Source organism: Carcharhinus amblyrhynchos, chromosome 4 (genome assembly GCF_965287045.1).
Source record: "Carcharhinus amblyrhynchos chromosome 4, sCarAmb.v2.hapA, whole genome shotgun sequence".
Classification (NCBI taxonomy): domain Eukaryota; kingdom Metazoa; phylum Chordata; class Chondrichthyes; order Carcharhiniformes; family Carcharhinidae; genus Carcharhinus; species Carcharhinus amblyrhynchos.
In genome coordinates, this window is record NC_137327.1 from 1323405 (window position 1) to 1336358 (window position 12954).

At 45.8% G+C, this 12954-nt stretch overlaps 1 protein-coding gene across 1 annotated transcript in view; it reads left to right on the forward strand.

Annotated features, from left to right (window-relative positions):
- The window catches only part of galns (galactosamine (N-acetyl)-6-sulfatase), a 49505-nt gene extending 40496 nt beyond the window's left edge, over positions 1–9009 (forward strand). Inside the window, exons 13-14 of the mRNA XM_080186633.1 lie at positions 1851–1968; positions 8782–9009. Of these exons, the coding sequence (XP_080042759.1) occupies positions 1851–1968; positions 8782–8868 (205 nt within the window). The 3' untranslated portion in view covers positions 8869–9009. The remainder of the gene's footprint in view (positions 1–1850; positions 1969–8781) is intronic.
- Positions 9010–12954: the final 3945 nt, after the last annotated feature.

Consider the following 12954-nt stretch of genomic DNA (forward strand, 5'->3'; position numbering starts at 1 on the left):
TTCTATATATAAACCACCCCAAACCCCTCGATTAGATTCCAGTCTGTAACTCACTCCCGGGTATCTGTTATTCTATATATAAACCACCCTGAACCCCTCGATTAGATTCCAGTCTGTAACTCACTCCCAGGTATCTGTTATTCTATATATAAACCACCCCGAATCCCTCAATTAGATTCCTGTCTGTAACTCACTCCCAGGTTTCTGTTATTCTATATATAAACCACCCCGAACCCCTCGATTAGATTCCAGTCTGTAACTCACTCCCGGGTATCTGTTATTCTATATATAAACCACCCCGAACCCCTCGATTAGATTCCAGTCTGTAACTCACTCCCAGGTATCTGCTATTCTATATGTAAACCACCCCGAACCCCTCGATTAGATTCCAGTCTGTAACTCACTCCCGGGTATCTGTTATTCTATATATAAACCAGCCCGAACCCCTCGATTAGATTCCAGTCTGTAACTCACTCCCGGGTATCTGTTATTCTATATATAAACCACCCCGAACCCCTCGATTAGATTCCAGTCTGTAACTCACTCCCGGGTATCTGTTATTCTATATATAAACCACCCCGAACCCCTCGATTAGATTCCACTCAGTAATTCACTCCCAGGTATCTGTTATTCTATATATAAACCACCCCGAACCCCTCGATTAGATTCCAGTCTGTAACTCACTCCCGGGTATCTGTTATTCTATATATAAACCACCCCGAACCCCTCGATTAGATTCCAGTCTGTAACTCACTCCCGGGTATCTGTTATTCTATATATAAACCACCCCGAACCCCTCGATTAGATTCCAGTCTGTAACTCACTCCAGGGTATCTGTTATTTTATATATAAACCATCCCGAACCCCTCGATTAGATTCCAGTCTGTAACTCACTCCCGGGTATCTGTTATTCTATATATAAACCACCCCGAACCCCTCGATTAGATTCCAGTCTGTAACTCACTCCCGGGTATCTGTTATTCTATATATAAACCACCCCGAACCCCTCGATTAGATTCCAGTCTGTAACTCACTCCCGGGTATCTGTTATTCTATATATAAACCACCCCGAACCCCTCGATTAGATTCCAGTCTGTAACTCACTCCAGGGTATCTGTTATTCTATATATAAACCACCCCGAACCCCTCGATTAGATTCCAGTCTGTAACTCATTCCCGGGTATCTGTTATTCTATATATAAACCACCCCAAACCCCTCGATTAGATTCCAGTCTGTAACTCACTCCAGGGTATCTGTTATTCTATATATACAGTAAAAAGTCTGACAACACCAGGTTTTAGTCCAACCTATTTATTTGATAATATACTCACTAGCTTTCGGGGTTACCCCCTTCGTCAGGGACTAACCCCGAAAGCTAGTGAGTATATTATCAAATAAATAGGTTGGACTAAAACCTGGTGTTGTCAGACTTTTTACTGTGTTTACGCCAGTCCAACGCCGGCATACCCACATCATTCTATATATAAACCACCCCAAACCCCTCGATTAGATTCCACTCAGTAACTCACTCCCAGGTTTCTGTTATTCTATATATAAAGCATCCCTCAATTAGATAGCTTCACTGTCCTTTCACAAGTTCCACTCTGTGGTTGGACAGCCCAAAAGCCCTCCATGTAAAAAGAGAAGTTATCCAGAGTTAACTGACCAGCTTCTAGCTGCTGAGATTATTCAGCAAGACTTGTTTAACGAACTCTGTGAGGCATGTTGGGCCATGAAGCCTTGTCTTGACTGAAGCTGAGTTTTATCAGAGAACACCTTTTTACACAGTTAATGCCCTGAAATTGCAGATAGGATCCAGCTTTCTCTGACTGTCATTCTCCACTTACAGGGTTTCCCACTGGGAATATGAGGCAGTAATGATAAAGATCACAGACGTTGTGCAACATCACAAAGCGTCCCTGGTGCCGGGAGAGCCACAGCTCAATGTCTGTGACCAGGCTGTCATGGTGAGTGGTTAGAATCATTCCATAAAGCACTGATTATAAACTCCAGCATTTACATACAAATTATTAAATATCCATGGAGGGGCTGAAAATAAAACTCTACCAGCGGCGTCACTGCCACCTGCTGGTCACAGTTTAGATTGCGTGTGCTTCGCCAGTCCCTCAGAGTCGAGAATGACTTCCTTCCACGCACTGACAAAGAGTCAACCAGGCTCGAAACGACAACTGTTCTCTCCACACAGATATTGTCAGAAGATGGAGAAGAGCTTTGGTGCGATGACAAAGCTTTGCTTGACCCCAGTCTGAATGTGAATTGTGCTTATGGTGGATCTGTAGATCAGGATCACAGTTTGCATGTCATTGTGGAATAGGGTGGAGGATTTTGGGGAAGCAAAAATGGAGGAGGACTCTCCATAATCGCTCATGGCTGACAATGTGAAAGGCCTTTGTGAGGTCAAAGAGGGCCATATACAAGGGGTTGGTGCTGTTCCTGCATTTCTCTTGTACTTACTGCATGGTGGAGATTGTGTCCAGTGTACCCCTCAGTGGGTGAAATCTGCATTGTGACTCTGGGAGGAGCTCTTCAGGCACAGGGAGAAGGTAATTGAGGAGGAATCTTGATGACCTTCCTTTTGGCTGACAGGAAAATTCCTGTGTAATTACTGAGTCAGATTTATCACCTTCTTAAAGATGGTTCCAGTTATGTGATCTTTGAGACCTCCTGCCATGTTCCAGTTAGATACAGGAAACAAGGGCATCTTTTCTCACCAAAAGTGCCACTGTGCCATGTTTCAGTCTTTCGATGGCGATTCCATTTTTCCTGACCCTTGTCATTCTTTAGCTGTTGGATAATCTTTTCTATCTGGTGCTGCCTTGGGGCTGTGCTGAGATGGTGATGGGAAGTGGGATGGAGTCAGGACACTCATGTTAAAGACAGAGTTTCTGTTAAGGAGGTTTTTGAAGTGCTCCTTCCTGCAGATCTCTTTGTTCTTGATGAGAACCTCTCCATTCTGGACCAGAAATGGCCTGAGGCCTTTGGTTCTTGGGCAATAGGTGGCCTTCACTGTTCTAAAGAAGCTCACACTTCCTGGCTGTCGGCACTTTCTCCACACACCATCTGTTCTTTAGTCTGTGAGTTTTTTGCTGGACCTCAGCTGACAGCCCTCTGCAGAGCCACTTTCTCTCTCTACGGAGCCGCTTTCTCTCTCTACGGAGCCGCTTTCTCTCTCTGCAGAGCCACTTTCTCTCTCTACGGAGCCACTTTCTCTCTCTGCAGAGCCACTTTCTCTCTCTACGGAGCCACTTTCTCACTCTACGGAGCCACTTTCTCTCTCTGCGGAGCCACTTTCTCTCTCTACGGAGCCACTTTCTCTCTCTACGGAGCCGCTTTCTCTCTCTGCGGAGCCACTTTCTCACTCTACGGAGCCACTTTCTCTCTCTGCGGAGCCACTTTCTCTCTCTACGGAGCCACTTCCTCTCTCTACGGAGCCACTTTCTCTCTCTACGGAGCCGCTTTCTCTCTCTGCGGAGCCACTTTCTCACTCTACGGAGCCACTTTCTCTCTCTGCGGAGCCACTTTCTCTCTCTACGGAGCCACTTTCTCTCTCTACGGAGCCACTTTCTCTCTCTGCGGAGCCACTTTCTCACTCTACGGAGCCACTTTCTCTCTCTGCGGAGCCACTTTCTCTCTCTGCGGAGCCACTTTCTCACTCTACGGAGCCACTTTCTCTCTCTACGGAGCCACTTTCTCTCTCTACGGAGCCACTTTCTCTCTCTGCGGAGCCACTTTCTCACTCTACGGAGCCACTTTCTCTCTCTACGGAGCCACTTTCTCTCTCTACGGAGCCACTTTCTCTCTCTGCGGAGCCACTTTCTCTCTCTGCGGAGCCACTTTCTCTCTCTGCGGAGCCACTTTCTCTCTCTACGGAGCCACTTTCTCTCTCTACGGAGCCACTTTCTCTCTCTGCGGAGCCACTTTCTCTCTCTGCGGAGCCACTTTCTCTCTCTGCGGAGCCACTTTCTCTCTCTACGGAGCCACTTTCTCTCTCTGCGGAGCCGCTTTCTCTCTCTGCGGAGCCGCTTTCTCTCTCTGCGGAGCCGCTTTCTCTCTCTGCGGAGCCGCTTTCTCTCTCTGCGGAGCCGCTTTCTCTCTCTGCGGAGCCGCTTTCTTTCTCTGCGGAGCCGCTTTCTCTCTCTGCGGAGCCACTTTCTCTCTCTGCGGAGCCACTTTCTCTGCGGAGCCACTTTCTCTCTCTACGGAGCCACTTTCTCTACGGAGCCACTTTCTCTCTCTACGGAGCCACTTTCTCTCTCTACGGAGCCACTTTCTCTGCGGGGCCACTTTCTCACTCTACGGAGCCACTTTCTCTCTCTACGGAGCCACTTTCTCTCTCTACGGAGCCACTTTCTCTGCGGAGCCACTTTCTCACTCTACGGAGCCACTTTCTCTCTCTGCGGAGCCACTTTCTCACTCTACGGAGCCACTTTCTCTCTCTGCGGAGCCACTTTCTCTCTCTACGGAGCCACTTTCTCTCTCTGCGGAGCCACTTTCTCTCTCTGCGGAGCCACTTTCTCTCTCTGCGGAGCCACTTTCTCACTCTGCGGAGCCACTTTCTCTGCGGAGCCACTTTCTCTGCGGAGCCACTTTCTCTGCGGAGCCACTTTCTCTGCGGAGCCACTTTCTCTCTCTACAGAGCCACTTTCTCTCTCTACGGAGCCACTTTCTCTGCGGAGCCACTTTCTCACTCTGCGGAGCCACTTTCTCTGCGGAGCCACTTTCTCTCTCTACAGAGCCACTTTCTCTCTCTGCGGAGCCACTTTCTCTCTCTACGGAGCCACTTTCTCTCTCTGCGGAGCCACTTTCTCTCTCTACGGAGCCACTTTCTCTCTCTACGGAGCCACTTTCTCTCTCTACGGAGCCACTTTCTCTCTCTACGGAGCCACTTTCTCTCTCTGCGGAGCCACTTTCTCTCTCTACGGAGCCACTTTCTCTCTCTACGGAGCCACTTTCTCTCTCTGCGGAGCCACTTTCTCTCTCTACGGAGCCACTTTCTCTCTCTACGGAGCCACTTTCTCTCTCTGCGGAGCCACTTTCTCTCTCTGCGGAGCCGCTTTCTCTCTCTGCGGAGCCGCTTTCTCTCTCTACGGAGCCGCTTTCTCTCTCTGCGGAGCCGCTTTCTCTCTCTACGGAGCCGCTTTCTCTCTCTGCAGAGCCACTTTCTCTCTCTACGGAGCCACTTTCTCTCTCTACGGAGCCACTTTCTCTCTCTGCGGAGCCACTTTCTCTCTCTACGGAGCCACTTTCTCTCTCTACGGAGCCACTTTCTCTCTCTGCGGAGCCACTTTCTCTCTCTACGGAGCCACTTTCTCTCTCTACGGAGCCGCTTTCTCTCTCTGCGGAGCCACTTTCTCTCTCTACGGAGCCACTTTCTCTCTCTCAGCTGTCTGTCTCACTTGGGAAGGAGCATTTTTCCCAATTCCCGGATTCAAGTCCCACTGTGACAGAAGGTGGAATTTAAATTTAGTAAAATATCTGAAATTAAAAGATTGTCAATTGTCCGAAAATCCCATCTGGGTCACTAATGTCTTTCGAGGAAGGAAATCTGCCATCCTTACCTGGTCTGGCCTACATGTGACTCAGACCCCAGCAATGCGGTTAACTCTGAAATAGCCAAGCAAAGCACTCAGCTTTTTTCAACCGCTACAAAGAAAACACAAAGGAATTAAACCAGACGAATCACCCAGCATTGACTGTAGCACCAGAAATAACAACAGCAAACATAGGCCTGTCAACCCTTCAAAGTCCTCCTTACTAACATCTGGGGAGAGCTGTCTCACAGACTAGGCAAGCAACTGCCTGGCATAGTCATTCTGACAAAATCATACCTTGCAGATAACATCCCAGACACCACCATTAGCATCCTTGGATAGGTCCTCTCCCAACAGCAGGACAAACCCAGCAGAGGTGGCAACACAGTGGTATACAGTCGGGAGGGAGATGCTCTGGGAGTCAGTAACATTGACTTTGGACCCCATGAAGTCTCATAACACCAAATCAAAAATGGGTAAGGAAACCACCTGCTGATTACCACATACCATTTTTTTAGGTGTCCAGATCACCGATTTGTCCTGGTCCCCATATGCTCCATATAGTTAAGAAAACCCATCAATACAACTCCTTCCTCAGAAGACTAAGGAAATTTGGTATGTTAACTAGGATTCTCACCAACTTTTATAGATGCACCATAGAAAGCATTCTTTCTGGTTGTATCACAGCTTGATATGGCTCCTACTCTGTCCAAGACGGCAAGAAATAACAAAGTGTCCTGAATGTAACCTAATCCATCAGGCAAACTAGCCTCCCATCCACTGACTCTGTCTACACTTCCTGCTGCCTCAGAAAAGCAGCCAGCATAATTAAGGACCCCACGCACCCTGGACATTCTCTCTTCCACCACCTTCCGTTGGGAAAAAGATACAAAAATCTGAGCTAACATACCAACTGACTCAAGAACAGCTTCTTCCCTGCTGCCATCAGACTTTTGAATGGACCTACCATGCAACAAGGTATTCATTCTCTATATCCTAGCGATGACTGTAACACTACATCCTGTACTCTCTCCTTTCCTTCTCTATGAACAGAATGCTTTGTCTGTATAGTGTGCAAGAAACAATACTTTTCATTGTATTCTAATACATTGACAATAATAAATAAAAACACTTCCCCTCTCAGCTGATGAATCAGTGCTCCGCCATGTTGAACACCACTTGGAGGCAGCATTGAAGGTGGCAAGGATGCAAAATGTATTCTGGGTGGAGAACATCAGTGTCCATTACCAACAGTGGCTCAGTGGACCCACCTGAGACCGAGCTGGCCAGGTCCTTAAGGACATCGCTGCTAAACTGTGACTGCAGCAGGTGGTGAGGCAACCTAAAGAGAGAAAAACTACTTAGAGAGCTCATCTTCCCCAACCTGTCCATTTCAGAGTTTTACCCTGGGAACATATTCCTTTGGATGAAAATTCTCACCTTCATCCTGACTTACTCATTTTCTATCTGTGAAATGTCAATCTTCCCCATAGGAAACTACTAGTAAAACCGTAAGACATGGGAGCAGAATTAGGCCACTCGACCTCAATTTTATCCAAATCATAGAACATAGAACATAGAACATTACAGCGCAGAACAGGCCCTTCGGCCCACGATGTTGCGCCGACCAGTTACAAAAACAATGACCCACTAGCCTATACCAATCCCTTTTTGTCCATAAACCTATCCAGAGATCTCTTAAACGCCCCCAAACTAGACGCATTTACAACTGCAGCAGGCAGGGCATTCCAATCCCTCACCACCCACTGGGTAAAGAACCTACCCCTGACATCCGTCCTGTAGCTACCCCCCCTTAATTTAAAGCCATGCCCCCTCGTGCTAGCTTTCTCCATCCGAGGAAAAAGGCTATCACTATCCACCCTATCTAAACCTCTAATCATCTTATATGTTTCAATAAGATCCCCTCTTAGCCGCCTTCTTTCCAACGAAAACAACCCTAAATCCCTCAGTCTCTCCTCATAGGACCTCCCCACCATACCAGGCAACATCCTAGTAAACCTCCTCTGCACCCTCTCCAACGCCTCCACATCCTTCTTGTAATGCGGGGACCAGAACTGCACACAGTACTCCAAGTGCGGCCGCACTAGAGTAGTGTACAGTTGCAACATTACACTGCGACTCCTAAATTCAATCCCCCTACCAATAAACGCCAAGACACCGTACGCCTTCTTAACAACCTTATCTACTTGATTCCCAACTTTCAGGGATCTATGTACACACACACCTAGATCCCTCTGTTCATCCACACTATTCAAAGTCCTCCCGTTAGCCCTATACTCGACACATCTGTTGCTCCTACCAAAGTGAATTACCTCACACTTCTCCGCATTAAATTCCATCCGCCACCTCTCGGCCCAGCTCTGCAACCTATCTAAGTCTCCCTGCAGACTATGACACCCTTCATCACTATCTACCACACCTCCAACTTTGGTGTCATCAGCAAATTTACTAATCCACCCAACTATACCCTCATCCAGATCATTAATAAAAATTACAAACAGCAGTGGCCCCAAAACAGATCCCTGAGGCACACCACTCGTAACTGTACTCCATGATGAATATTTACCATCCACCACCACCCTCTGTCTCCTATCTGCTAGCCAATTCCTGATCCAATTTCCTAGATTACCCACAATCCCATACATCTGCATTTTCTGCAGAAGCCTACCATGGTGAACCTTATCAAACGCCTTACTAAAATCCATGTATACCACGTCAACTGCCTTGCCCCCATCCACCTCTTTGGTCACCTTCTCAAAAAACTCAATAAGGTTAGTAAGGCACGACCTTCCCGCTACAAAACCATGCTGACTATTTCTAATCAATTCATTACACTCCAAATAACTATAAATCCTATCCCTAATAATTTTTTCTAAAACCTTGCCCACAACAGAAGTAAGACTCACCGGTCTATAATTCCCAGGGAAGTCTCTGTTCCCCTTCTTAAACAAATCATGAAAACATAAAATGCCAGTGAGCGTTGAGCAATGATTTCCCAAAGGAGACTTGACAACAGCCACTTGTCACCACCCCAAAAAACTGCTTTGAGCTGATATCTTAGTGTATCAACGCACTTCAGTTATTGGAGTCCGCTGGCACGGAAAACAAGGTAATGCAAAAAGCCCCTTTCCACACAGAATAGCAATGGATGGTAAATGGTGATTTTGGCGAAGTTATTAATTAACCTTTTCCATTTTCTGCCATCAGAATTGGAGTCCTCCGGGTTGTGAAAAGCTCAACAAATGTCTGAAAATTCCAAGGTCTAACCCATGGAAATGTGAATGGCCACATTAATATTGTTCACAGGGATCACAATTCACACTGGATCCTGGATAGTCAGCATCAACATTCCCAGGACAGCTGTACCAAAGTGAAAGACAACACATTGTGATGCTACTGTACCTTTAAAAAATATATTTTCAATTATGTCCTCTGCATTTTGTAAGGAAGCCTGTTTAGTTTTTGTTTTCCATTGTGGCACCGGCTACCTGCTTAGGTATCTTTTTAAAGAATAGCGAAAGAATGAAGTACTATGATGTGCAGATGCTGCCATTGGACTGAGGTAGGCACAGTAAGAGGTCATAACACCAGATTAAAGTCTAACAGGTTATTTGGTATCACGAGCTTTCAGAGTGCTGTTCCTTCATCAGGGGAGTGATGAAGGAGCAGTGCTCCGAAAGTTTGTGATACCAAATAACCTGTTGGACTTTAACCTGGTGTTGTGAGACTTCTTAAAGAAAAGGTCAGCACAGGGACAGGCCCTTCGGCCCTTCAAGACTGTGCTGATCATGATGCTCTAAACTTTAAAAAAACCTTCTGCCCTTACTTGGTCCGTATCCCTCAATTCCCTCCCTAATCATGTACCTCTCCAGATGCTTCTTAAATGTTGCTAATGTGCCTGCTTCCACCATCTCCTCTGGCAGCGCGTTCCAGACATCCGCCACACTCTGTTTGAAAAACCTTCCCCACACATCTTCCTTAAACTTTCCCCGCTCACCTTGAACCTGTGCCCCCTTGTAATTAACACTTCCACCCTGGGGAAAAGCCTCTGACCATCCACCCTATCTATGTCTCTCATCATTTTGTAGATCTCTATTAGGTCTCCCCTCAGCCTCTGTCTTTACAGTGAAAACAAGACTAGTTATTCAACCTCTCCTAATAGTCAATACGCTCAAGACCAGGCAATATCATGGTGAACGTTTTCTGCGTTCTCTCCAAAATTTCCACATTCTTCTCGTAACATGGTGACCAGAATTGCACGCAGTTTTCCAAATGTAGCTTAACCAAGGTTTTATATAGCTACTACATGTTTTCCCAACTCCTGTACTCAATACCCCAGGTGATGAACGGAAGCATGCCATAGACCTTCTTAATCACCTTGATCACCTGTATTGCCAATTTTAGAAAACTGTGGACTTGCACGCCTGGACCCCTCTGTACATTGTTGCTGCTTTAAATGACTTAAATGGAGTTTTGTTTATTTTTAACCTGGGCCTAATGGAATGTGCTGGAGTTTCAGGAATTTACAACCCTTTTGAATTGTCGGGAGATGAATGATTGACAGGTCAGGTGACAAGTTCTTCTACTTTCAGTTTTTGGCTGGTGGCTGCTGTTTTACTTAGGTGTGTGGACTCCTGGCTGAAGGCAGTGTCTCTCTCTCTCCCTGTTATTAGAAATTCTGCTGTGTTGGAAGCAGTTTTTCTTGCCTTTCTGGAGGCTAATAACTAGAGGCCAGCAGTGGCATTGACTCGGGAAGTTAGAGTTTCAATTCTATCCAGGTGACTAATTCATAGCAGGTATTGCTGAGCTGCAAAATCACTTGAGCATCCTTATTTTCTGTGCTAACTCTGGGGCAGGTGTATGTTTATGAGAAGGTTTGTTGTATTGGAACACTGCATTTAATCATTCAGGTTTATACAATATCATGATTTTTTTTATTGTAATTGGTAAAAGTTATTGCCAATTTTCTTTCTATGTGTTAACTATATTTTTAAATAAACTTTGTTTGATAAAAGCTCCCTGGTGGGTCATTTGAATCATACCTGAAGTGAAACATTACATGTTTACCCTAACCAAATTCAAACTACAAAACTTATAGTCCAGGCTGACTTCATAAAATACCTTGGAGTGGGTAGCACAGTGGTTAGCACTGCTGCCTCAGCGCCAGGTTTGATTCCCGGCTTGGGTCACTATCTGTGTGGAGACTGCATGTTCTCCCTGCCTCTGCATGCTCTGGTTTTCTCCCACAGTCTGAAAGGTGCTAGTTAGGTACGTTGGCCATGTTAAATTCTCCCTCAGTGTATCCAAACAGGCACCAGAGTGTGGTGACTGGGGGATTTTCACATCGTTTCATTGCAGTGTTAATGTAAGCCTTGTGACTAATAAATACATTTTACTTTTAGTTCTTGACCTGGATTATAATAACCTTCAGGAACTATTGCAGTGAGAGTCAGCATCTTCAGGAACTGTTCTCCAGTCAAAATCCCTGGAATCATTAAAAAACAATTGCAACGTGTTGGGGGGAAGATGGTGTGGAAAAGTTTGGAACCTCTCTGGATGTCAAATATAAAGAATAATCACAGAGACACTTTGAACAGATCAAGCAGCATCTGTGGAGAAAGAAAGTTAACCTTTATTTAGGTCAATGACCTTTAGTCCATGGTGGTAACAGAAAGTCTCATCCTCAACACCAGTGCTCCACAAGGCTGTGTTCTCAGCCCCCTACTATACTCCTTATACACCTATGATTTGTGGCCAAATTCCCCTCCAATCCAATTTTCAAGTTTGTTGATGACACCATAGTGAGTAGGATCTCAAACAATGATGAAACAGAGTACGGGAATGAGATAGAGAATCTGGTGCGGCAACAATAATCTGCCCTTCAATGTCAACAAAACAAAGATCGTTATTGACTTTGGGAAGTATTGTGGAGGACATGCCCCTGTCTATATAAATGGGGACAAAATAGAAATGATCGAGAGCTTCAAGTGTTTAGGTGTCCAGATCACCAACAACCTGTCCTAGACGCCAAGCCAACACTATTGTTAAGAAAGCCCACCAAATGCCTCTAGTTTCTCAGAAAACGGAGGAAATTTGGTATGTCCACGATAACGCTCACCAATTGTTCCTGATGTACAATAGAAAGCATTCTTTCTGGTTGTATCCTGCTCTGCCAAAACCACAAGAAACTACAAAGGGTCACAGATGAAACCCAGTCCATCACACAAACCAGCCTCCAATCACTGACACTGTCTACACTTCCCGCTGTCTTGGAAAAGCAGCCAGGATTAAGGATCCCGTGCACCCTGGACATTCTCTCTTCCGCCTTCTTCCATCGGGGAAAAGATACAAAAGTCTGAGGTTACACACCAATTGACTCAAGAACAGTTTCTTCTCTGCTACCGTCAGACTTTTGAATGGACCTACCTCGCATTAAGTTGATCTTTCTCGACACCCTAGCTATGACTGTAACACTACATTCTGCACTGTCTCGTTTCCTTCTCTATGTACAGTATGCTTTGTTTGTGTATTGCAAAAGAAACAATACTTTTCACTATACTTATTCAGGTGACAATTATAAATCAAATCAAAATTAAGTGTAGACATCAGGCTACTTCTTCTTCCAGGGGAAGGGATGTTCCAATACCGCACTCGGCCCGCTAAAAGCGATGTTCACTCTACAGTACCACACTCCGGCCACTAGAGGTGCTGCTCTATCAAGCAGTACCGCATTCCGGCCCCTAGAGACGCTGTTTTCGATGCAGTACCGCACTCTAGCCGCTAGTGATGCTGTTTTGGATGCAGTAAAAAGTCTGACAACACCAGGTTTTAGTCCAAACGATTTATTTGATAGTAAACGCACAAGCTTTCGAGGTTTCCCTCTTCGTCAGGTGAATGGAGAGTTCTGGCCTCAGACAGAGCATATAAAGCACAGACAGTGTAGAGATTACTGATTAGAATGCGAATCTTTACACCTAACCTGCTGTTCAAGACCTAAAGTGGCCGACAATGTGTGTGGAAGGAGTACTGATCACAGGTTAAAGGGAGTGCAGAGCAGGTTTACTAGGCTGATACCGGAGTTGAGGGGATTGAGCTATGAGGAGAGGATGAATAAACTAGGCTTGTACTCGTTAGAGTTTAGAAGAATGAGGGGAGATCTCATTGAGACGTATAAGATGATGAATGGGATGGATAGGATAGAGGTGGAGAGACTCTTCCCGCTCAAAAAAGACAGTAGGACTAGGGGGCACAGCCTCAAGATAAAGGGGAGGCGGTTTAGAACGGAGTTGAGGAGGAACTTCTTCACTCAAAGGGTGGTGAATCTCTGGAATTCTCTGCCCGTTGAAGTGGTGGAGGCTGCCTCGCTAAATATTTTTAAGA